Consider the following 25417-nt stretch of genomic DNA (forward strand, 5'->3'; position numbering starts at 1 on the left):
TAATTACACAAAGAACTTTTACATCCTGTTTAATTACGTCAAAGAACTTTATATACATCCTCATTTAGAACCGATTTATATATCCATGGCATATATATATATATATATATATATATATATATATATATATATATATAAATATAAATATATATATATATATATATATATATATATATATATATATATATATATATATATATATATATATATATATATATATATATATATATATATATATATGAAAACTGGAACGTTAAATGAACGAGCTTCAGGTTGTAGGAACCGGCCCCCTTAATTAATTCTAAATTTATTTCAAATCCCTACTATTTACAAAAGAAACATACTGGCACCTTCCCAACTTGATCTGCTACACAAAGGGAAGCATATCCACAATAGCATATTAATAATAAAAAAAAAAAAAGAGCTATATAACAGACACAGCGCATGCGCTCCTCTCATTCTAGACTAAGACAAGCAGAGCTACAGATATACTGTACAGTGACTTAAAAAAAAATAGATATAAACAGAAGCATCAATTCAGAAACACGGGATGCAGACAAGGTCTGCACACGTACACGTAACTTCTTTGATGGGGCCAGCTGACGTGACATCTCTCTGAACTCCTGTGATTACACTATCACGAAATCTCAGTCTACCCTGCCACGCTCGATTAGCCAACCACCCCGCCCCGACCACCACCCCAAATAAAAAGAAAAACTTGCTTGCATCTATGCCGCAAAGAGCAAGGACAGGAATAAACAAAAAATAGCAAGCATAACACGGAAAAATTAAACACGAGACATTTTCAAAATGACCAGTATATAGTTGAGCGAATGTCACATTATGTGTGCTAGAATGAAAATAAAATATAAAGCATAAATAAACCGTAACAGTGTAATATTATGTAACGCAAGCTTTTATTAATCTACACATACTGCAGTCACTACTACTGCAAGGATTACCACGACACACACCCCTCTATCTGGTTGAGGGTCTTAACACTTCCCTCATTATAAAAAAAAGATATATCCATTACGGGATATTTCGTGATTATAATATATATATATAATATGTGTGTGTGTGTGTGTATATGTGTGTGGAGAGAGAGAAAGACTTGATGACGGCCAGATATACGAGCTGATCTGGAATAAGCGGTCAGATGACTTTCAAAGAACAAGTTTTCAATATTTATTTAATTTCACGGCAGGTTTTGACTCTCACTGAAGTGGGATTGAAGATTTCGGTTCAATAAGCCTCTCTCTCTCTCTCTCTCTCTCTCTCTCTCTCTCTCTCTCTCTCTCTCTATATATATATATATATATATATATATATATATATATATATATATATATATATATATATATATATATATATATGTATATATATTTACTTGACATACGTACATATGTAAAGCATATACACAAACATATATAAACATACATACGTACATATATGTATACACGCGGGTATACATACATACATACACACCCACACATACATATGTGTGCGTGTATATATACATTACACATACACGCACACAGATTATATTTGTATATATGTTATATATACATATATGTATATATACATACATATATATATTATATATATATATATGTGTGTGTGTGTGTGTGTAAAGCACTGCAAATGACAACTTACACTCAAAGGTACTGTAAAAAGAGAGAGAGGACGTAAGACCAAACATTGATGTACATTCATACCTGTAATAAAATAATAATTTTTCCGATACTCATCATTCCTGAGCATGAACTCGACCATAAAAATGAGTCTAAAACCACAAAGGAAGTGGAAAATCGGAACGAATCGAAACCCATATTAGAAATACTGTAAAAATAAAAAAGTCTGAGATTACTTTATGAAAAAATCCTTAATTTTAACTGATGATACTATACAAAGTCAGTTAGTTTTGAAGAAAAAAAAAAAAAAAGAATCCAGTATTTCACCTTATAAAATTCAAAGCTCATTCACGTCTCTCTCTCAAGTTTACCTCATTTATCGCACAAGGAGATACACCTCAGGAAAAGACGAAAAAAAAAAAAAAAGCAGTTGAATATATGAAAAAAATTTACATATTTACTGATAATCCTACATCAAGTCAGTTAGCTGTGAGAAAAAAAAAAAAACAGAATCCAGTATTTCACCTTATAAAAATCAAAGCGCATTCATGTTTCTCTCTCTGTTTCTGTCGCATGTCTGATTCATTTACTGCATAAGGACTAGACATACCTCAGGACAAGACGAATGAGAAAAAAAGAAAAACGAAAAACCGCACTGAAATCCTTCGTCCGCCGAATAACGACCGCAACCTATTCCGTTCCCCTCCGAGAGGCTATAGCATTACGTAGCATTACAGATTGAGAGGTCGGTCATCTGTCTCCTCTCCCGCCCGAAGGTATCGTGTTGCCCTCCAAATCCTCCTGCGTTTAGGGGCGAACTACGTCCATCGGAATGTATTAGAGCAAAAACATAAGATAGACAGATAGATCGATAGATAGATAAAGTTAAAGTTTATATACAAAAAGACTGCTGTACAAAGGGTGCGATTTTTACTGGAACTTCACAGATGAACGTAACCGAGTCCGAGTTTGAATTGAAGAAGAAGAAGAAGAAGAAGAAGAAGAAGAAGAAGAAGAAGAAGAAGAAGAAGAAGAAGAAGAAGAAGAAGAGAGAGAGAGAGAATTTGACTAGAGCTCTGAAAGACATTAATATGAACTTATTTTGAGTCAAATGAGCTTAGAGAGAGAGAGAGAGAGAGAGAGAGAGAGAAACTGCTGTACAGTGGTTGAGAATTTGACTAGAGCTCTGAAAGACATTAATATGAACTTATTTTGAGTCAAATGTGAGCTGAGAGAGAGAGAGAGAGAGAGAGAGAGAGAGAGAGAGAGAGAGAGAGAGAGAGAGAGAGAGAGAAAAACTGCTGTACAGTGGTTGAGAATTTGACTAGAGCTCTGAAAGACATTATGAACTTATTTTGAGCCCAAATGTGAGCTTGGGAATAGAGAGAGAGAAAGAGAGAGAGAGAGTACAGCACATTATCAAGGGCTATTATCACAGATAAACTAAAAAAAAAAAAAAATCTGTTATTCTCTCTGCACACGTCATGTATTCTTCCTTAGCTCTGCAACCGTTTCTGTAATGCTTTCTAGCACCTTCGAAACAAAGAGAACTCACAAGCCGTACAAATAAATTATGGAGGTTGGTGGCATAATTAGCACAATCCTCAGACCAGCTTTTATTTAAAAGTTATCTTATCGACACTTTTTTTTAAAGCTACAGGCATTCTTTTTATTATTGTATATAAGCTAGAAGAGGCACGGCAGCTCGTTTTTTATTTATTTATTGAGACTCTCAACTAATACTGAGCCACGCCATATCCCGGGAAATATCTCGATAGCAAGGCTGAAGTTCCCAAGTTCAAGTTTCTTTAACTTGACACTGATTGACTGATTGGTTTATAGATTTTAGGCATGCATGCCAAGCACTGGGGCAACTAAGGCCATTCAGCGCTGAAATGCAAACTGACATAAAAGTTTGAAAGGTGTAACAGGAGGAAAACCTCAAAGCAGTTGCACTATGAATCAACTGTTAGGAGCGGGTGGACAGTAAGATGGAAGAAAGAGAATATGAACGGAGGCACTGTAAAAGGAATGAAAGGGGTTGCAGCTAGGGGCCGAAGGGACACCGCAAAGGCCCTTAAGTAATGCCTACATTGCACCGCATAAGGTGCACCGACAGCACTAACCAACTGCAGGGTTAACTTGAGACTGGATTCCTGCAGTTTAGCAAAATGGAGCCATTGTACCTTCTTTTTCTATACAAAAGCCCCACGCAAGCAGTTCTATATATAAAGGCCTTTTTATATTTTCATTTTCGCGTCCATCTAAAATCTCAAATTCAACAGGTTTTTATGCTCTCATTTCAATTTCCTTATCTAGGTTTTATTTCACGTAAAAACCGAAACTTTTTTTATTAACTTTCGTAAATTCACCTGCCACTTTCAAAGTGAAATTTATATAAAAAAACTTATGCCTAATAGAGTAAGCTTCAACTCAACAATAACAAACGGCTAATTCATTTCCAAAATGCTCTTCTTTCCGGAATTAAAATTCAAGAATGATCGTCAGGTCGTAGAAGGATTTTTTATAACATTTACAATTTTTTTTTCTACATAATGTCTGACACTGAAAGAGGGCAGGAAATACAAAACTATTTTCATTATTCGCATTACGACCAACGTTTTGGTTACAAGAATGAGGAAATGTTGAAAAATTAAGTGAAAGATAAATAATCCCACAAAGTCCATCTTCCCAGCACTAGGATTCAAGACAGGTAGGTCATGGGGTACATAAAAGAAAAAGCGCTCCCCAAAAAAGTCATCTCAGCCAGAGCAAATATTGTTAGATTAAATAGTCATATGATTTGGGACACGACATAATTGCATGGGAACAAGACAAATTTTACCGACATATTCCCTCAAGATTTAAGGCTTTAAAGTGCCTCCTAATATATGCAAAAAAAAAAAAAAAAAGTCCATTTGCGTATTTAATCAAAAGAATATCAGGACATTCTACGCTCACTGATTTAGAGAGTTGTACATCGAACGGAATACTGTCGATCGTGGATTCATCTACATATCTGAAGGCCTTATGTTTACCTGACTAATTTCCTTTTATCATTTGGTAATAACTGTATCTCATGGATATGAGAGAGAGAGAGAGAGAGAGAGAGAGAGAGAGAGAGAGAGAGAGAGAGAGAGAGAGAGAGAGAGAGAGAGAGCGCACTTAATAACATAATAACAAGTAAGAGGAAGACGAGGATAAGTTGGAGGATGAGAGAGAGAGAGAGAGAGAGAGAGAGAGAGAGAGAGAGAGAGAGAGAGAGAGAGAGAGAGAGAGAGAGAGTTTTAATTTTATAACAAGTAAGAGTAAGACGAGGATAAGTTGGATGATGGGGAGAAGACGAGGATAAGTTGGAGGATAAGTTGGAGAGAGAGAGAGAGAGAGAGAGAGAGAGAGAGAGAGAGAGAGAGAGAGAGAGAGAGAGGTCCCCAGATATTCTACGTGCTACAGGACATAGCCCAGGTAGATCTCATCATATTTCAAGAGGCACCACCACTTGATCCTTGTCTCAACTCCTCGAGGACAGTCTAGACGCGCAATCGAGGCTAAAACGAAAAATACTCCGTTTATGGAGCAGTGACGAACCCGGCGCTCCCCGACACGAGAGCCTTGTCTTTCCAATTGTTGACAAGGGTAAAAAACTAACAAACAAGAGAAAAGGAATTTAATATCAAGTGATTACTTCGACACACAAATGTATGGTTCGATCAACGTGAAGAATGAAAAGCTCTCACTCTCGGCCGACGACGGCGACGGGAATCGCAAAAAGGTAAATAATTTGCATTTTCTTAAGTGAAACCTTCCCGGCGAAAACAACAGAACCGCTTGAGCGAGAACTGTGTAGAAAAGAAGGCACTTCGATCCAGTCTGAGACTCATAACTGGAGCTGGGGGAAGTCCCAGCTTGCTCACCGAAGTATCCCGTCGGGGTTTGGCATGACTCAACATTGTAGAAACATTCTCATAAATACAGGAATAAGTTTCCAAACTTCTTTTGGCGTGCAAAACAATAAAGTATGTATTTATTACTTTAACAATAGGAAGTGATGAAATGAAAGGGGACAAGTTAATGATAACAAGACGCATTCGCGTCGCAAATTTCACCACGCCCAGTTTTACGTCGCAACGCTAGGCTAAGCACACGTTGTGCTGACTCTACACAATCCTTTCTCAAGTCTAAGCAGTTCCACTGTCCTGAACAACACGTTTTATCAACATTCTGATCCCCTCAGCAAAAAAAGTTTTCACACGTAAACATAACGTGCACAAATTAGGCGCAGCAATCGACTACGTGTTGTTCTTTGTTACTCAGTGTTTCAACAAAGGAGAAAAGTGATTAGGATATAACCCAAGAGTGCTCATGAGAGAGAGAGAGAGAGAGAGAGAGAAATTGTTAATCAACTGAAAGAAAAAAAATCCCCGTGGTTACACTGGACAAAGATATGACATATGAATACAAACAAATGGCCAATATGAAAAAAGTCACACAAAGCCAAGGAGCAATTCAGGAACGCAGAATGTTTGACAACAAATCAATAATATTATTTTACGGGTATTTACTCTCAAGAGAAACCTAGTTTGGTTCGGACAGATTTTTTTCTACCTCTTTTGAATTATATAATAACCGATGCCTATTTCCCGTAAAAAAATAGGGGGGCAATATTTAGGTGATGTTACAATTACGTCAACTTATAACAAATCAGGTACATCGTGAATGCTCTGCATTTTCTTCTTTGAGATTTTGTGATCGCTGTACGTGGGTTTTATTACCCGGAAAATATCTGTTAAACATAAAAATATTATAACAATCTTAACAACATACACACACAGTAAGCTTCAGTCTCAGGTGGATTGTTTTCTTGCTAACTGGTGACATTCAGCATATCTACATCTCAACAATAATGAACCTCCCCAGGTGAAACAATTACATATTAAAATATATTATCGCGGTTTTTGTCCCTTCCCACCGCCAGAAATTACCTCACCTTTAATCACATTTCATAATTACACTCCCTTATTAGCCCTAGTCTGATAACGGAATCTACCGCAAAATTTCTATTATAGCAGACTCGGTCCATCGCAAATTCTATTGTGTCAGATTCATGGCACATTTCTTTAGTACAAGGCACTCTCTTCTGACGGAGGATTTTGCTATTGGCTGCGTAGCCACTCCAACAGATCTTCAGAAGTACCGAGGGATATGACACTCACGATAAAGGTCAGTCAAAGGTATTGATGTTACACGCACATAAATTTTTCATGTACCAAGACTCGTACGTGTTCGCAGCAAACTGCGAGTTTAAGCACACACACTATATACATTATATATATATATATATATATATATATATATATATATATATATATATATATATATATATATATATATATATATATATATATATATATATATAGACTATATGTATAACTGAATCATGAAAATATGGAACGCAATGAGTACATAAATAAAGACAAAATCCACGAAGGAAAGAGAAACACTGGAGTACTGCGAGACCTTTCGAGTAGCGTCCTTTACTTAGCAGACTGAAGAAACATAAAAGTTAGTTTGCAAAGAAAGCTCATATAAATAACAGTTGGGAATTACAAAGGAAAAAAAAACATGTACCTGGAATCCAACACAAGTATTCAGTCAAAACCGGACAAACGTCCAATGCTATATTCATTCAAGTGAAAACTCTCACAGGATAAATTGAACTGAAAGTTCAGTGATTGCCAGATCGAAAGATTTCTCTTCAAGAAATCTTTTGGAGTCCGCTATGATACTGCTTACTTCCAGCTGTAATTTTAACCTTAGCCCTGGCATGTATTATTTGGACCCCTGAATTAGAAAAATGTTCAAGAATGACTTAAAAGATAAAATCACTGACTTAATTACAAATTAGTTACCTTATATATATATATATATGTATTATATATATATATATATATATATATATATATATTATATGTTTAATATATTTTTATATTTCTTATTTGTAAAGTGTTCATCTTGCAAAAATTATTTAAAAAAAAAATTATTATTTTGTTGTACTAACATTTTTTTGGTGATCAGTCACCCCCTTGTATAATTTTTAATTGTCCTGTCCCTGCTTCTGAATGGTTGATCCTAATCCTTCGTAAAACCTCTTAAATATTTAACCCTGTTTTGGCAGTTCTGCTAATTCTTCAATTGTGTTGGATTCACGGTACATATTTTTTCCTTTGTAACCCCCATCTGTCATTTATATGAGCTTTCCTTGTAAACTTACTTTTATATTTCTTCAGTCTGCTAAGTAAAGGACGCCAGTCGAAAGGCCTCGCAGCACTCCAGTGTTTCTCTTTCCTTCGTGGACTTTGTCTTTATGTATATGTGTATATATATAAATCATATATATATATATATATATATATATATATATATATATGATTATAAAATATTTTCTGTTAAAACAAATCCATCTAATAGAAGGAGCCCATAAAAACGCCAACAGGTAGAAAGTTATTGCTATATTTCAGAAACCAAACTGTCCGTCTCCCTCTACTGGCAAGTATACTTGGCAGGAGAGGGAGGCAGTTTGGTCTCTGGAATATAGCAATAACTTTCTATCTTTTGGCGTTTTTATGGGCTCCTTCTATTAGATATATATATACATATATGCAGTATTGTGTGTGTAACATGGTTTGCTGAAGCTGCATAAATTCTAATACTGGTGCGAATATTCCTCCCTCACCCCCCCTCCCTTCTTTGTTGTGACTATCATGATTTCCTAAATTTTTAGGGTTCACATCCCACCAAGAACATGGTTAAAAACCGAATCAAACAAGATGCCTCAAGGGAAAATAAAAGTAAAATATACAATATGTCAGCTTAGGACAACAATCGAAAATCCGCCCTACATCTGAGTTACAATACACAATTCTGACAAACTGCCTTCGAGTCGTTTTCGAAGAAATAAAATAAAGGGTGAATTAGAGCGAAATTTGAAAAACAAAACAACAAACGTGACAAACAAGAATCAGATGACTAACAGGTTCACAAACCAAAACATTTACCACTGTGTTCGTGTAACAGTATCACAAACACCTACTTGGTCACAGTGAATTCAATGGATAAACAAGATGTATTTCTCGAGGTACGTAAATATTTACTGTTCAACCTGAGCACCGCTGGCAAAGGGGTGAGCTATGAAAGTATTATTTTTACTCTATAGGGCAAGGCCTCCCCACTATTAAACGACCCTTTGAATGGTGAACATTATGTCTGCAACAATGCTTTATCTACTGGGGAATTGATTAATCTTCATATATATATATATATATATATATATATATATATATATATATATATATATATATATATATATATATATAGCCACTTCCCGTTATCGGGTGGCTTCAGAGAATGAGGAAAAATATTCTGTCCCACTTACATTTTTACTTCAGAATCGCAAATGAACACCATGCTGAACATTTCCACATTAACTGCCTCGCACGTCAACACTAAAGACTAATTAAAACACCCTATACCACGCTCCCTCTCTCTCGCATGCAACTACACGCTAAGTCCCTCCCCATCCTCTTAACATTCAACTCTCCACCAACCAATTGTTGGTCCTCCATTCTTTCAACATGGCCGAGCCATCTAAAATTTTAACACTTATACCAAAATGACAGTGCTGCTCTAGAAAGTGACAACGCATCAGAGGTCTAATGCCCGGTACCGGCCCCACGGGGTAGGCTGTGCCCCGCGAAGGATTCTGAACCCCTGGTGGTCGAAAACGCCCAATAAAATGTCATAAATGTCTCTTCTACTGAGACCAAGACCAATGGCAACCACGCTTTCACTCCCTCAATTTCGAGGAAAAATATAACAGAAAATCGGTTCTAATACCACAGCGACAATGTACAATGGTTGATACCAAACCGTACCCAAATACATGATCACACAAAGAATTGCCGAGAACATAATTATTACGAGACGACACTGCCTTAGTACTAACGCCTTCCTAGGTCAGCACATGTAGTTCCACTGTCATAAAAGAGGAACTTGAACTCATACGTTTCTGTCAATCCATTTTTCCTGTCACGTCATCTAAGTTTGTGTCTTGAAGTAAAGATTCGATGGGCAGTAACTGCCCTGAGTACGTAACAATGGTGATGCAAAAACGAAACAAATATTTCGCATTAACTGTTGCACTTATAACTTCGCAGTTTGCGACACTGGGAAACAAAAACTTCTCGTTTTTATAAAAAAAAAAACAATCTGACGTTTCAGTAAATAGGCACACGAAAGAAATGCACGGAATTGACATCCGTGTAAAACCAAAAACGAACTTATCTAACCGACAAAAACAGGACGTGAATGTACAACAGCCTACTGTCAAAACAAAGGCGGATATCGCACATTGGGTTAGCCAAAACGGGAATAAGCAGGAACTATGGCTATAAAAAGGATAGAAAATATATCAGATGGTTATATATATATATATATATATATATATATATATATATATATATATATATATATATATATATATATATATACAAACCAGTTACAAGACGACATAATGTCTCGACATTCAATCAAAAGCGACTAGACTATATTCGGTTTAAAACAACCATCTCCTCTAGCAGAGTGGCATATAAACAACCGCTCATCTATGTACTTTTAAATCATGGCGTGATGCACTATTCCACGTGTTCCCAAGAAGAGAGAGGAGAGAGGAAGTAGGGAGGGCGTTGAAAATAGCGTCACTTTCATCTCCTTCGACCCCCCGACAAGACCCTAACACCACGTTCTCTACACTCGGCCTACCTACACATGGCCGTTTATTATCGACGCTAGCCTATGCCAGTCGTAACTTTACCGGCAAATAACGGAATACATAAAGGGAATATAATACATGAACGTCGATCGAAAGGCCACATGACATATAAGACAATATTTCGCTCATTTGTTTAATAAGAGTGTTGAACAATTAATTGTCGAATAGCCTATACTGAAACTGACCTGTTAAATTTGGACAGTATGATCAGGATTTATACAATTCATTCTACCAAAAATAATACTGTATTGGTTTTTATGGAATGGCGATGTGAAATATACTTGGGTGGATGAATATTTTACACTCACTGAATTAGATATAAAATACCACGTAACAAGATCTATGAAAAAAGGTTGCGTCACCTTTAAAAACAAGAAACAACATTTTGTTTACTCGGTGGGCTATCTATATAAAGCATTATGAGAATATCTTTATTATTTCTAACTGATACAAACGGACCCCGAAAAATATTTACACAAATGTTCACATTATTGACGTCAAGCTCGGCAGGCGGCGGTGAGTGGAGGCCGGAGGGGGGCGATGGGGGAGGGAGTAAGGGCGGCCGCCCAGCTGATAATCGGCATCTAACAACGTTCGTCTTCTGTATGGCCGCTGATCATTTTTCCGGATCATTCAACACATGATTCCTCTCACCACCCTTCCCTCCTAAAAGGAGCTGGGCGACACATAACATAGCGACCGCAGAACGACATATATCACGTGAGACACGGGCAATATAACAGAACTAAAGTACCCCAGGTCTTTGCCCCTTGTCTCACAGGCTTCAAAACATAAAGATTCTTTTTGACAGACGAAGTCGGCGCATTTCACCCATAGAATATCACTCGGGTAACACATATGCATCCTTAGCAAATTCCTCACACATGTCACAACAATGTTAACCTATAGTAACCATTAAAAATCCGAATCCCCCGCGAAACACCTTACCTTGAGTGCCGTGTGCAACACCGCTTTCCAATATGGCTGAAAGTGCGTAAGGGTCGTGCGCATCAAACTCGAGGCTTCGGGAGTGCAAGAAATGGAAGTTATCGTACACTTATTCATGCGGTCTTAACTTTATGAATCAGGCTACAAATCTTGAAATTGTCATACTTACATTGAGTTTATAGTCCTCCACAGTACTGAGAAGTACTTAATCAAAATTTTTAAGGTATTATATGAAAAGACAAAACAGTGCACAGTTATCATACATCTGGTTTACTGTTTACTGCAGGCACAAACTTAGATGTTTTTTTATAATGACCTGTAAAGATTTGGCTATAAAAAATCAGGAAAACAATAGTTAAATGTAATTTTAGGCTAGTGGAAATAAAGTGTAATTATCAAGTACGTGTTAGATCACTTGATACTGATAATAAGATTTACATTAGAATTTGGTTTTGATATTGCTAAAAATATAAACCAATACTTAAATTATGCAGTTTCTTAAAGTGCCACCATCCATCGATCAGTGCAGTAAAAATTAATGTTAGAAGTTCAAGGTCATATTAAGCGTTTGAACACAAATACTTTCTTTCCCACAATCAGACAGAATAACAAAACACGCTTACGTATATGTAAGGTGTTTGGACTATGGTTGAGATAACTCTTATCTCAAGTAACTTTATCATGTGTCGCAAGAAAACAAGTGAGGATCGAAAAGGGATCTGTTCCCTTTAATTTAAATTATTTATTTGTGCGGTTTGTGTTGATAGAATATAATTTTTTCACAGCATACCAATAAAATTGCAAAGTAAGTGGTAGTATTTATATTTTATGAGGAAAACTATTGAATTTTGCTAAAATATCACGTGAATGTACTATTTTTTTTTAATTTAATCGTAAAGAGAGCGCAACCAAACTTTCATTTGTCTATGAATGTTATTGCGTCATCTATAGTCACCTGGTAAAGTGTAAACATGGATGTGAGATTGGGAAATAACACCTCCATCAATAGCACAGCTAATGACTCAGAAGTTGCAAATGCCATTGAAGCGGACGGAATATTAGATGACAAACTTTTAGATGCAGTGACTCCACGGGCAACTGTGTTAGATGAAGTGGAAGTGGAGGAGGAGACTACGAGAAGAGCCTTTTGCACCCGATGTCGCACCATCTCCTCAAGTTTTTTATCGAGTTCTTATGTTAGTGATAATTACAGTATTGGAAGTAACGAAGGAGTAGGACAGCGAAATTCTGTGTCACAACAATTAAGAGACCCAGTGGCTGGTCTCCAGACTGATTCTCGGGATGATGCCGATGACGTGCCACTTTTGCGAGTAAGTTCGGAACTTGGGCTAGATCGAGCGTAGGCTAAAGCTCGGGTGGCTAGATAAAGTTTGAACCAAAGACTTTCAAGACGTCAGGCCAGTTTAGATTCAACCAGAACCAGAAATTGTAAATTAGGCTGGCTACTCGCGTAGCATAACCTATCAAGATGTGCTTAAAATAGCCTACTGGTAGCCTAGTAGTAACTTCGGTTATTTTTCGGAAGACTTCAGCCACCTCCCACATTATAATTTATATTTTTCTTGGGTAAAACACATCAAAACAAAAAATTTCACCTCAATACACGACCTTCGCAAATGCTTAATAACAGAGAAAATTAATTAATCAAATTATGACTTATAAGGTAATACAACACCAGCCCCCCACCCCCCTCCATAGCTAATACGTCAAAATTATAACCAGTAAACACCCCTAGGTTACATTAGGTTGGTATTTTTAGGTTCTTTTAGTGCCCTATCATTTCTTAGCCATTTTTGCATGAAAAGCCCAAAATGGTTTTTCATGCAAAAATGGCTAGCTGGAACCTTCCAGAATGGCTGGCTGGAGTCTTCTGAAAAATTACAGTAACTTTTTCATGACATCCAAGGTTAGGTCATGTCTTAAGCTATGTAGGTTATGACACTCATTCGCAAATGTAGGCTAGCTAGCAAGGTGATGATTTAATATGAGTAACACTATAGAAAAACTCTGCACGGCTTAGGCTGTTACCTTGGAAATTGAGTTTTCCATTACTTTTAGTTTGCTGATGAAGGAGGTGGTGCTGTTTATTGATGGTCAGTTATTATTAACCTCACATCTCTGTTGGGGATCCTTTGGGAAAAGGGGGGGTTTTGGATGGGGTAAAAGACAGGGAGAGAGAACGGACTTGTTGTTATGATAGCCACCCTGGAATGGATCTGTGCTTATGCAAGGCATATGGGAGCCATATGTTCAAGAAGGGATTGGCTAAGGAAGCCTATTACAGAAGGAACTATACTAACCTAACCTAACCTAATAGCCCGAGTTACTTAGCTGGGGGCTCTACCCCTTCCCATGACCCCCCGGTGAAGGAAAACCCCTTATTTTACCAAAATTTCTCCTATAACACTGCGCATGCTCGACAGCATTCCAGGATGGCCAGCATATATACAATAGCACATCAGTTCTGAGGTTAATTACAGTTGAACTCAAAAAAAAGATAATGGTAAATTCTTAATAAGCAACCAAAATTCTATAGAAAAACAATTTCCAAGATAGTAAGCCATGCAGTTATACTATAGTTCTACCTTTATATGGCATACAGTAGCCTACAGTCATTAATTTTTCATTGAATAGATAGCCTAAACTTTTTTCTGACTGCATAGGCTACCTCATGTTTTGTGCACTTTTTCCATTATTGTTTGCATAAACCACTCAACCTCTTTTGATATCACCATCCCCAGTAGCTTCATCTGTCAAACAATTGCAGGGGTGGGCCCAGTAAGAAATCAATGTTTTTCAGTTGGGAAACCAATGAGTAAATAGTACAAATAGCTATGGTCAAAAATTTAGAAATCAAAAGGTAGGGTAAGGTGTGAGCACAAAAATGGGGTTCTTTTGTGTAGCCTTGTCTTAATTCGTTATGGTTCTAGGAATGCTCGGTGGTTAAAATGGAAAATTTGGTTGAAATTTTTAATGTTTTTAAATGAAAATTATTACAGGCAGTCCCAGGTTATCGGTGGGGTTCAGTTCCCGACGGCGTGACGTCAACCAAAAATCGCCGCTAACCGAAAATTGGTGATAATAGCACTGATCCCCGGTTAGTGGCGCCGATAACCAGTTAGCGGCGCCGATAACCGGTTAGCGGCGCTGCCGATAAGAGGCGATCAGCGCCGTTAACCGGTTATCAGCACTGATAACCCGTTATCAGTGATGAAAATCTGGTTATCGTCGTCGCTAGACAAGCGCCGTAAAACCGGATTGCCAGTAACCGAGGCTGCCGATAACCGGGGACTGCCTGTATTATTATTATTATTATTATTATTATTATTATTATTATTATTATTATTATTATTATTCAGAAGATGAACCCTATTCATATGGAACAAGCCTACAGGAGCCATTGACTTGAAATTCAAGCTTCCAAAGAATGTGGTGCTCATTATGAATTTAGAGAAGCTCAAGGGAAATGCAGAAAGAAGAGATCTCTCATTAAAAAGAAATAATAAGTTAATAAATAGATAAAAATGTATTAAAATGCAAGGTAAAGCATTGCATCTTCGCTTGAACTTCCAGTTGCATGACATCTTTAGGGAGACGGTTCCACAGTCCAACGATGTAAGGAATAAAGGACCTCAGGAACAGAGAAGTTCAACAGCAAGGCACATTTACTGCGTATTGGTGCTGCTGTTTAGCGAATCTGATTGCTCTTGGCAGGAAAAGGGGGTCAGGGATCAATTGTGAGTGTGAGAGATCTCTATTAAAATACAACTTTTGAAAAAGTGACTAACAAGAGGCCATCCGACGATGGCCAAGTCAAAACTGCTAATATTAGGAAATAGAAAAGGCATAATCTGGATGCTTTATTGCTCTCCCTTTGCATACATTGTATGCAGTTCTTGATTTTATAGCAACTATAAAATCTGTTCAGACTTATGTATTGTACTCGAACCCTGAAGTAAAATCTGAGCAGTATACTTTTATTTTTATAGTACTGTATGTTGAATAGAGAAAAAAAAAAACACTGGGGAACAGGTGGTGAAAAAAGCAGTGGATATGGAAGTGTCAGGACAAAATCCTGTAGGAAGGCTCAGGAAGTCATAAAGAAGGGGATAGATGAAAACCTAGACCTGATAGTTCAGAATGGAAGAGTAGCCTACAGGACAGAAAAAAGTGAAAGGATTCCTTTTACGTCAGCCCCAAGCAAGGAAAAGTTGATGTTCATTTGAGATAATTAAATATTTAAGTTTAACTATTGCTGATCGTTATCTCTCTGTGCAGGGTGCAGTTGTGTCTTCTGTTTTTCACAATCTATTCTTTTCAATCATTCCATCTCATAAACTAAAGTTCTTCAAGGGTACTTGAGTGAAATTTTAGTTCATTGCTCTTTACTCTATTTTTTTATTTGTAAGATAAGTAAAAAAAATGTTTTCTTATTGTACCAGGCTCATTTTATTTCCCTATCTCTCTCATGAGGAATTTTATTTTTTTTTGTCACAAATGGGTTTTCATGATGTGAAATGAGTTCTCTTCACTCTTTTGTCTTATGCATTTTTCACCTGAATTATCGTCTGATCATGATCTGCTCCTGAGCCAGTTTTCATAACTTCCAGGGACTTCCATTAGGCCTTGGTTTTGCTACTTCCATATCTACTACTTTGCCTAGATATTCTCGAACTTAGATCTTGGCATATTTTCTTTTCACTGGATGCCATATTTCTCTCCCACCTCCCAGTTTGTAATATGATCTTCCCACTGCACGGTGGCCGTGTATGTTGGTATTTTGAAGTAACATTTTAAAATCCTATATTTTCTTGTCATTGCTCATGGATGCAACATAATTACAGCATTTGCTCTGTTTACTAATGGGATATTTTTACTTTCAGTCACTTTCCATTTCTTCCAGGCTCGTTACATTACAGCATTTTATCAGATTTTTTTTTCATTGTAGGATGATGATAGTGGAGAAGCAGGACAAGGTGGCTTGTCTGTGTCTAGTTCACAGTCTGACCATTGTCACACACCTAGACAGGGGAATCGGGCATCAAGGAAGGCCATGACCAGGCTAATAATTGCATGTTGTCTGACAACTCTTTTTATGGTAAGAAGTTTTATTGCAGTAGTTTGTAGGCAGTTTTCATTAGAACTTTTGTAGTGCAAGATGGGGGCCTCTGCCAGTAACTTGGATTGTCATTTATTCTTGCTAACAATGAATCAACTAACCAAGAAATTTGCAGGAGAAACAGTTACCTGTATAGAATTGATTCCCTTTTTTTATTTTCTTGCAAAGATGATCATAATTTTTTAATTGAGTTTAATGCTGTTTAAGTAGGTTAAACCTTGTAAGAAACTGACATGTTCTTGTTTTCCACGTCAGGCTGGTGATTTTTAGATTTGGTTTTGACAAGTTAGTTCTTTCTTTCATTAGATTGGTGAAGCTGTGGGTGGCTATCTTGCCAATAGCATAGCCATCATGTCAGATGCCGCCCATCTCCTGAGCGACTTAACATCTTTCATCGTATCCTTAGTTGCAATTTTCATTGGAATGCAACCGGCTTCTAGAAAAATGAACTTTGGCTACCACAGGGCAGGTAATGGAACATCCCTCTTCATTACAGTTGTAAATTATAGTTTTAAGAATGGTTACAAAATTTTTCCATAAAATGCACATACTGTAGTAATGTACTTGAAGTGCTTTTTGCAAAGATATAGGAAAAGCATTAAATTTCACTGTAGATTTTATTCACTGAAGCATACTCATTGCTTTCACTTGGCACCCTTCCTGTGCGTTAATCATGCGGGTCCCAAGTATATTGATAGACTGTATCATATGTACAATACATTATATGCATCTTTAATCCTGAACTTTCCTCGTAAAGAAATGTTAAGATTATGTTTTTAAACTGGATGCGGGTTTCTCATCTTTTCTAGGAGAATAGGACTAGCACCAGCAGTGTTTTTATACAGGTTTGTGCAAAAAGTGGGTAAACCGTTTCATTACATGATCTAACGCCTCTGTCTTGTAACAATAATAAAGATAACTTTAAAATCCCCATAAGAAGGGAATAATAATGTTTAAGAAATTGGTGCCTAGGTTAGTCAAGACATTTCTTTTTAGTTATTGCTTTGAAATTTCTCCATGCAGGTATGAGTGTACAGTACTTTCTTTTATTTAAACAGTTTTTCACCTCTTGATTAAATGACCCAAATGATTTAACAGGGACCTTTTTGCAGTTATCATAGTCGTACAGTATTCGAGGATTCTACAGAGGAGTACCTGTACAGGAAAAGGGCCCCGGGCTGTTGCTGTATTCAGATAAAATATTTCTACCAACAGAATTTGAAGAAGTGTTAGTGGACATGTTTAAGAAATGGAAGAATGTAATGGAGGGGAGAGGAATGACAACCAGGGAATTATCTTTAAACCAGTTCAAGATAGAAAATTTTGAAAATTTTTGTCAAATTTTCTTTTCATTTGTTTTTTATGCAATGTCTGACATAGGTAGCAGTAATATATACTGTACATCATTAGGAAAGGAATTTATCATACTCTTTCATGGGTCAAAAAATTATAAATCTCCATTATGCTTGTAGAAAAGCATTCATTTATAAAAAGTAAGGAAATTTCTGTTTTTGTCTAACTTCAGTGTACCATTCTGATAATTTAATTTGGTTGTTTTTTATTCCAAAATTAAATACAGAACAGTTATTACCCCAAAACCAGCATTCTATTTTGTAAAACAAATTCATGACAAGTGGTAAAAGATAATGGTCTTTTTAAGCTGTTAAGGGGAAGCAAAGTGTCTGATTTACTACAGATACGTGTTACTGCTAGATGGCCATTGGTAATTTCTAAACGTTCGTTACAAATTATTATCTTATTTCAGAGGTCCTGGGAGCTGTAGTCAGTGTCTTAATGATATGGCTCATTACTGGAATTCTAGTGTATGCTGCTGTAGAACGTGTTACGTCCATGGACTTTGAAGTAGAATCTGATGTCATGATAATCGTGTCAGCACTAGGGGTGGTTATTAATATAATGTAAGTATTGTAACTTTAGATTTCTATGAGGCCACCATATATTTTAAATATGCAAAAAATGGTTTTAATTCTGTCAAAGACTAATATTGAGTACTGAACTGATTTTGATGAAGGTTGGTGTTAGCTTTCAATTCTATACATATTAAAATATCCATCAAGCACACATGGAGGTTAGCTTGATTTATAAGCACAAAATGCACATTTCCATAACAAACTTACGATCAGCATGCATGTGTACGTGACGTACAATGAGACTTTGGTATTATACCCCAAAACCTTAGGCTAAGCATGCTACATTCCCAGTGAGCCCAGTGCAAACAAAAAGTTAACACAAACTATAGAATCCACAGAAGTACTAACAACATAGTATCACAATATGAAGTAAGTAGAATACAACTTTTTTCATAGTACAATATTTTGAATTTTTAAATTGCAGTCTTGGTGTTGTTCTGCACACTGGATCTGGTGGCCACGGTCACAGTCATGGAGGCCATGGTCATTCACATGGAGGGTCTTCAGAGCAACAGCCAGCGTCATCCGGCACCAATGTCAATGTGAGAGCGGCGTTTATACACATCATCGGTGATCTTTTACAGAGCATTGGAGTGTTGATAGCTGCATATATCATCAAGTTTTATGTGAGTAAACAGTTTTGTGTGTGCATGTAGAAATAAGTTTCTCCTTTAAGCTTAAGTTTACAACAACAAAAATTATTTATCAGTGGTTATTTATTTATTTATCAGTAGTTATTGTTGTTTAACAATACAGTTTTACTCTCAAATGCCTTACCTAAAGTATTTGTTATTAAATGAGTTGTTTTAAAGCTGAGTTGGAGACTCTTGTTCATCTCAGCTGAAGAACCATTGCAGTACTGTCCAACTATTTTTAAAGTTTTTTATCAGTTTGCTGTTTAATCCTTTTAGTTCCTTTGGTTTTTGCTAGTTGTTTTATCAATTAAAATGAAATGTTTTGGAGTGTGCAGTATAAGAGTCAAGAAATATTTTGGTGATGAAGTAATACAGAATAAGGGAGAAAATAAAATTGTTGATGAATGAGTAGCTGAGAAGTTGATGGGCAGACAAATGGGAAAATCAGCGTATAGCTGTTAAGAAGGCTGCTGCAGATTCATGAACAGTGTAGAAGGTGGTTTGTTCTTACTGGTGGATCGAGTGGTGCGTAATTGATGGGATTGTGATGAAACAAATGTCTTTTATGCATAAAAATAACAATAGTGTTAGTTGCAGTAGTATAATCAGTATAAATTTTTGGAAGAATGGTAAAGTTTACAAAGATTTCATAACTGATGATTTTTCTTTTTATTTTCAAAGCTTACACTTGGCAGCATAAGTGAATCTTGTAGTTATGTGACCACTCTAATCTTATTCTTTATACCCATGTTGCAGCCTGAATACAAGATTGCAGATCCCATTTGCACATTCATATTCTCTGTCTTGGTTATCATTACAACCATACCCATTATGAGGGATCTTAGTCATGTGCTTATGGAAGGAACTCCCCATGGAACTGATTATGCAACTGTCTCAAATAACCTTATGACAATACAAGGGGTGAAAATGGTTCACTCATTGCACATATGGGCCCTGACACTGGATAAAAATGCCTGTTCTGTGCATCTGGCCATAAGTAAGTACAATTCTTTTTCATTATTTCTTACCGTCTTTTCAAAAGTTTAGTAAAGTTGAAGTAGCTTTGATATTCACATACTGTCTTTTCAGAGTTAATTAAAGTTGAGGTAGCAGTGGTATTTAAGTACTTAGTGTTAGTAGTCACATACGTAGTTACTTGACGAGTGCCTTTAAGTATTGATTACTATAGTATAGTCTCTTAAATATCGACTGATGAAAAACATTTGACTACAATAGAATGTACTTTGTAGTCCTAGGTTTTCATTAGGGAAGGCATTGTCCTGAAGATTTTCTACTTAATCTTTTCCAGAGAGAGCAGCTTGGTGTTAACCTAAATTTAATAAGAGATATCCTATGCTTTTAGGTGCAGAGACTGACCATGACACAGTGTTACGTGATGCTCAACGAATTATAAGATCACGTCATCACATATATCAGACAACTATTCAAGTGGAGCGCTATGAACCATTACAGATGGACAGTTGCCAGCAGTGTCAACCTCTTTCAAAATGAGGAATCTTTAAAGTATTCTGTTTTGTTATTTTTCCTTTCTTTGAAGCAAAAACATCATGGCAGAGCCAGCATCCATGATGGACTCTATAAATTTTGTAAAATCAGATCTACTAAGGGTGAAATTCTGTGATTCTACTTAAGCAAAGACAGTTACCTCTTTAATAGGCAAAACCGGTTTTGAGCTGTAAGTATTCACTTGGTGTTTAAAGTAATCATTAAACAGTACTTACCTTACTATTGTTTAATGTTTGTTTGTTTTTTATAATAATGCAGATTGTAAAGTAATAAACTGTATTCCTTGAGTTCAGGCATATGTGAAAATGGTTCATTTTTTTATTTATTCATTAGAATTATGGAAGGGTTTACATGTTAATGAGAGACCTTTATGGAAGAAAATGGTGGCAGGTTTTTTGTACAAATGGTGCCTTAATGGCACAGTTTTGTTGTGGAAATTACAGGATATTCTTAACTGAACCATTATATCTTTCAAAACTGGCCATGAAAAGAAATTGTTGGACATCTGTCTGACAAACCCCCCCTCCTTCCCCCACTCATTGAAAGTTGATCTGATAATCTTAGCAGCCTTTTATAATGATTAAATTCATCCCTTGCAGCCTTTGAAACTAGAGAATTGGATATTTCTTTTTTCATTAAATTCATCCCTTGCAGCCTTTGAAACCAAAGAATTGGATTTTTGGTTTTTGTTTTCAGATAAGTTTCAAAGTTAGTATCAGCTTGTTTTCATATTTTTTTTTTTTTTTAGCATTGCATAAAGAAAGATTTAGATGTATTTTAAAGTATTTTGATTTTTAATATTTTTGGGTGTGACCAGTTATACGCCTTTTTTTAACGTATGAACGAGAGCTTGGTTTTTGGCTATCATAAAATGTATGAATAATTAGTTGGGGGCATTTCAGTTAATCATAACATGGCTCATTTTTGGTCATGAAAACCCATAACTTACTTTAGGTTGTAAGGCTTTTTTTTTAGTGGCCATAAGAAAAATAGTGAGCTATGGTTGAAGGTTAGTTTTGCAGTTTAGAGTCATTTAATATGAATTTATTATTACAGTTAATTCTTATATCATGTTAAACTATATTGTTCTTTTGTTCACCTTGAACAATGCCGTAATATATTTTGTGAGTATCAAGTCAAATTAAATGGACTGGTCCACCTTTAAATTTACTACCTCAAAGTATTCGTGAATTTAGTTTTTGTAGAGAAATAATTTCTATGTAGGTTTTAATTCGGAATATTTTTGATGTGAGTAAAAATTGTAATAAATGTTTCATCGCCAAAAGTGATAATGAGACTGTAAGGGAACTTCTCACGTAAATTCTGAAATCATTCCTTATATGTATAGTTGAATCACGAAAGTATGAATATATAAATAAAGACAAAATCCACGAAGGATTACTGCAAAGTCTTTCAACTTCTTGTCCTTTACTTAGCTAAGTAAAGGACAAGAAATCGAAAGACCTTGCAGTACTCCATTGTTTCTCTTTCCTTTATGGATTTTGTCTTTATACTTAGGTATATTTTATGAAAATGAACTTTTTGTGAAAGATACCGCAACACGAGATTACATGTACAGTACCTCAGAGTATCGTGATTTTAGATTTACTGCAGTAGGATGTCAGGTCTTAACAAGATATATAAATAAAACTATAGTATCTTTGTATCAGTTTAAAATCCAGGAATTTTCATGGAAGAGAATTGTTTTCATATCATCAAATGTGATTTTAGGATGGATTACTGTACATAATTTGAAAAAAAAGGCAACATTTTGAAAGCTATGAAGAAGAATAAATAAACTAAGTGATTCATGCGCAGAGATTGTTTAAGAAATTAGGCTCCCCTGAATTGTGCTGGCTTTGTTATTTGTACCATAGATCTACTGTGGTTGTTTTGTCTTGGTGGCTTCTTATATTCAGAGGTCTTCTTACATATACAATTTTGTATATATATATGAATATAGAATTCTTCATTTTATTTGTATATACAGGACATGCCATTATATAAGCTGATCACTGATATAAATTTTTTAAGCGTTGTAAAGATTGTTAGTTTTATACATAATTTAGCTGAGTGAATGGTCTGAATGAAACAATTGTTTTGAGTGAGGTGAGTTTCTCTTGTTAGACAAAGATGTAGAGTTTTTATATAAAAAAAGCAAACATGGAGTTAATAGATAAACCTTTTCTTTAACCATTTTCCCTTTTTAAAACAGTGCTGATATAGTCAATGGTAAGGTTCTAAATGCTGTTGTGGTCTCTGATTATAAAATACATTGGTCAGAGCCATTGGATGGAATTTTTGTCGGTCAGAGCTATTGGATGGAATTTTTATCTCTTTCTGTACGAATGATGCTGTTTTCCAATATGGAACACTCCATTTTAGTCACTATTAAGCTTTCAAATATTTTGTACTGTCAAAAGGCATGATATTTCAAAATGGATCCAACTGCCTGTTCTGAATTAGCAAAATGTCAGTGAAACCAAGTTTTTACTGTCTGTGTTGCTTATTGCCCATTCCACTTCCTTCTCAGAAAAGGTTTGATTTTTGTTTCAGTATTGCATCTTGTCATTTAACAGTGAATAGCTACAAGCAAGTAAAATTGCAGAAGATTCTTATGCGATGCTAGCAATGGTATTTTTATTCCAGTACTATATTCTAAAGATAAGTTAAACATTTCAAAATATATAGCGAACAGTGACATTCAACCTCACTCTTTTTTTGTTTCATTGAAAGTTTCTAAAGCTGAATATCTTTTTTTCTCTTCATATCAAGCTGTATGGACTTGTAAAGTTTGTGAAAAACGTAGAGGAATGCATCTGCAAAAATTGCTAAATTGTAGTTGAGTAATTTTGAATTTTAGTAATAGACACGGTGGTTGTGAAGTTTTTAGAAGCAGCTTAGACAGATTGCATCTTCATGGGCATTTAGGATGATTGATAGTAAGTTCATTTTTTGTTTTCCACGTTTCACTTGAATTTCTTCAATGATGTATAATTGAACTGTGCAAAATTTTTCTTTAGACTCATAAGGACAGTGTTATTTTTTATTTTGAATTGGGGTTTCGTGTTGCTAGAACCATATGAATTTGGTGATGCAGCTTACTCACTAATTAGATGTCGGAACTGTCTTATGATAGAAGTTTATGTTGAATTTGTGTGATTCCTAAGTATCCTAGACAGCCAGACATTTGACCAATGCCCAAGTCCAAGTAAATGCAAGATGCACATCTACTACTGACTCACTTCGAAATGCATTATACTCCTCAATATCATTTGTAAATTGAGTACGTACAGCTTGGCTTGCTCACATGTAGGAAGTAAATAAATATAGCAATTTTTATATACTTGTATTTATTGTGAATTTGTATAATTTGAAATTTCCTTTTATTTTCAGAAAGATTCCTATATTTCTAAGTCTTTTGAGAATGGTTGTCGTCATTTTGTTGGACACTTATTTTTTATATGTTTGTTTATCGATTTCCATTCGTGTATACCATGTTAGTCCTCCTTTCATGGAAAATTTGTGGTGCTCCATATGATAATCATATCAGCAGATTTTCAAGGAAATTTGTTGTGAAAATAGTTTTCTTGTAATTGATATACTATATACAACTCATAACTACTGTAGTTTGAAAAATATCAGAAACCATTGAAAATAGTTTTTTTGAAGTTATTTTAATTTTTATATTGATATTATTATTTTTAAAATTACATGAAAAATAACTGGTTTTTTTATTATCAGCCTTGCATGCCTTTTAATGGAAAGAAATCTTCAATACAACGTATAGCACATTCACTATAGGGGAACCATGTATTTTTGTATAGACTCATTAAATCAACTAAGGGTGTGTGATATACAGTACTATGGCACCCAGTGGCAAAAATGTTCAGTTTCTTGGTATCCGATTTGCCCTTGAGAGTTTTAGAAACAATCCGTTGCAGAAATTCATGATTTGCGATGGTTCAGGAAGGGCAGTGGAGCCTAAAAAGGCTGCATTTGAACACACTGTAGTATGCTGCTCAGTGCTCATGTTATTAATTGACCTTTGAAGAAATATGGGTTTAGCCGGACTCTGTACCTGCATCTGTAGGACTTGTAGATGGCAACAATGCAAGTGCAATAGAAAATCAGCAATAAATAAATCAGTTGGACAAACAGCTAACTGTAGAAACTTTGGTGTCTTTGATTAAACCTTATATTATGAATAAAGAGCAAAATTAAGGGGAAAACCAGTCAAATTGAAATTGGCTGTGTACATATCAAAATGTGTAGGACATTGGTCCATGAAGGCATTCGTGTAGATGAAGCTGAAAATTGTGTAAAATAGCAATATTTCTTGCAACTGACCTGTGGTTACATGTTGAAGAATAGATGTAGTGACAGAATCTGAAAAATGGCAAGGTGAACGGGCAATATGAAAGTTACGATCTGTCAAAACATATTTCCCTGACAATTATCAGATTGCAGTGTTGAATACTTTTAATCAAATGTCCAACCTATTTTACGTAAATTATAATACACTTGTGTCAAAGCTCCTAAGGAAAAGACAGTAAATGGTCATTGTCACCTCTGTAAAATTATTGAAAGTTGCAGTGCCAAATAATAATGGGTATAAATATAAGAACTGAATCATTTGGGCAAAACCTGTGAGTCTGTTGGTTAGTGTTCTGGTCAGGCAAATATTTTGACTGATTATGATCAAAGAATGTTGTGTGCTATTGTCAAGTACGTCTTCTTTTTTTTTGCATTTGTCAGATGGTAGGTTGTGTATC

At 35.6% G+C, this 25417-nt stretch overlaps 2 protein-coding genes across 5 annotated transcripts in view; one reads left to right on the forward strand and one right to left on the reverse strand.

Moving 5' to 3' along the window:
- The window catches only part of LOC136854180 (zinc transporter foi-like), a 116946-nt gene extending 105418 nt beyond the window's left edge, over window positions 1-11528 (reverse strand). Inside the window, exon 1 of one of the 2 annotated variants that reach the window (XM_067130482.1) lies at window positions 11410-11528. The gene's annotated coding sequence lies outside the window, so the exon portion shown is untranslated. Of the gene's footprint in view, window positions 1-10936; window positions 11376-11409 lie in introns of those variants that run through there. The other variant, XM_067130483.1, reaches the window with a different exon arrangement.
- Window positions 1-24819, forward strand: part of LOC136854181 (proton-coupled zinc antiporter SLC30A2-like) — a 113739-nt gene extending 88920 nt beyond the window's left edge. For 2 of the 3 annotated variants that reach the window (XM_067130487.1, XM_067130486.1), the window contains 6 exons: window positions 16379-16528; window positions 16856-17018; window positions 18315-18468; window positions 18905-19106; window positions 19872-20112; window positions 20479-24819. In XM_067130487.1, the coding sequence (XP_066986588.1) occupies window positions 16379-16528; window positions 16856-17018; window positions 18315-18468; window positions 18905-19106; window positions 19872-20112; window positions 20479-20627 (1059 nt within the window). In that variant the 3' untranslated portion in view covers window positions 20628-24819. Of the gene's footprint in view, window positions 1-12328; window positions 12741-16378; window positions 16529-16855; window positions 17019-18314; window positions 18469-18904; window positions 19107-19871; window positions 20113-20478 lie in introns of those variants that run through there. The other variant, XM_067130484.1, reaches the window with a different exon arrangement.
- The last annotated feature ends 598 nt before the right edge of the window (window positions 24820-25417 follow it).

This window comes from Macrobrachium rosenbergii, chromosome 28 (assembly GCF_040412425.1).
Source record: "Macrobrachium rosenbergii isolate ZJJX-2024 chromosome 28, ASM4041242v1, whole genome shotgun sequence".
In the NCBI taxonomy this organism is placed as follows: domain Eukaryota; kingdom Metazoa; phylum Arthropoda; class Malacostraca; order Decapoda; family Palaemonidae; genus Macrobrachium; species Macrobrachium rosenbergii.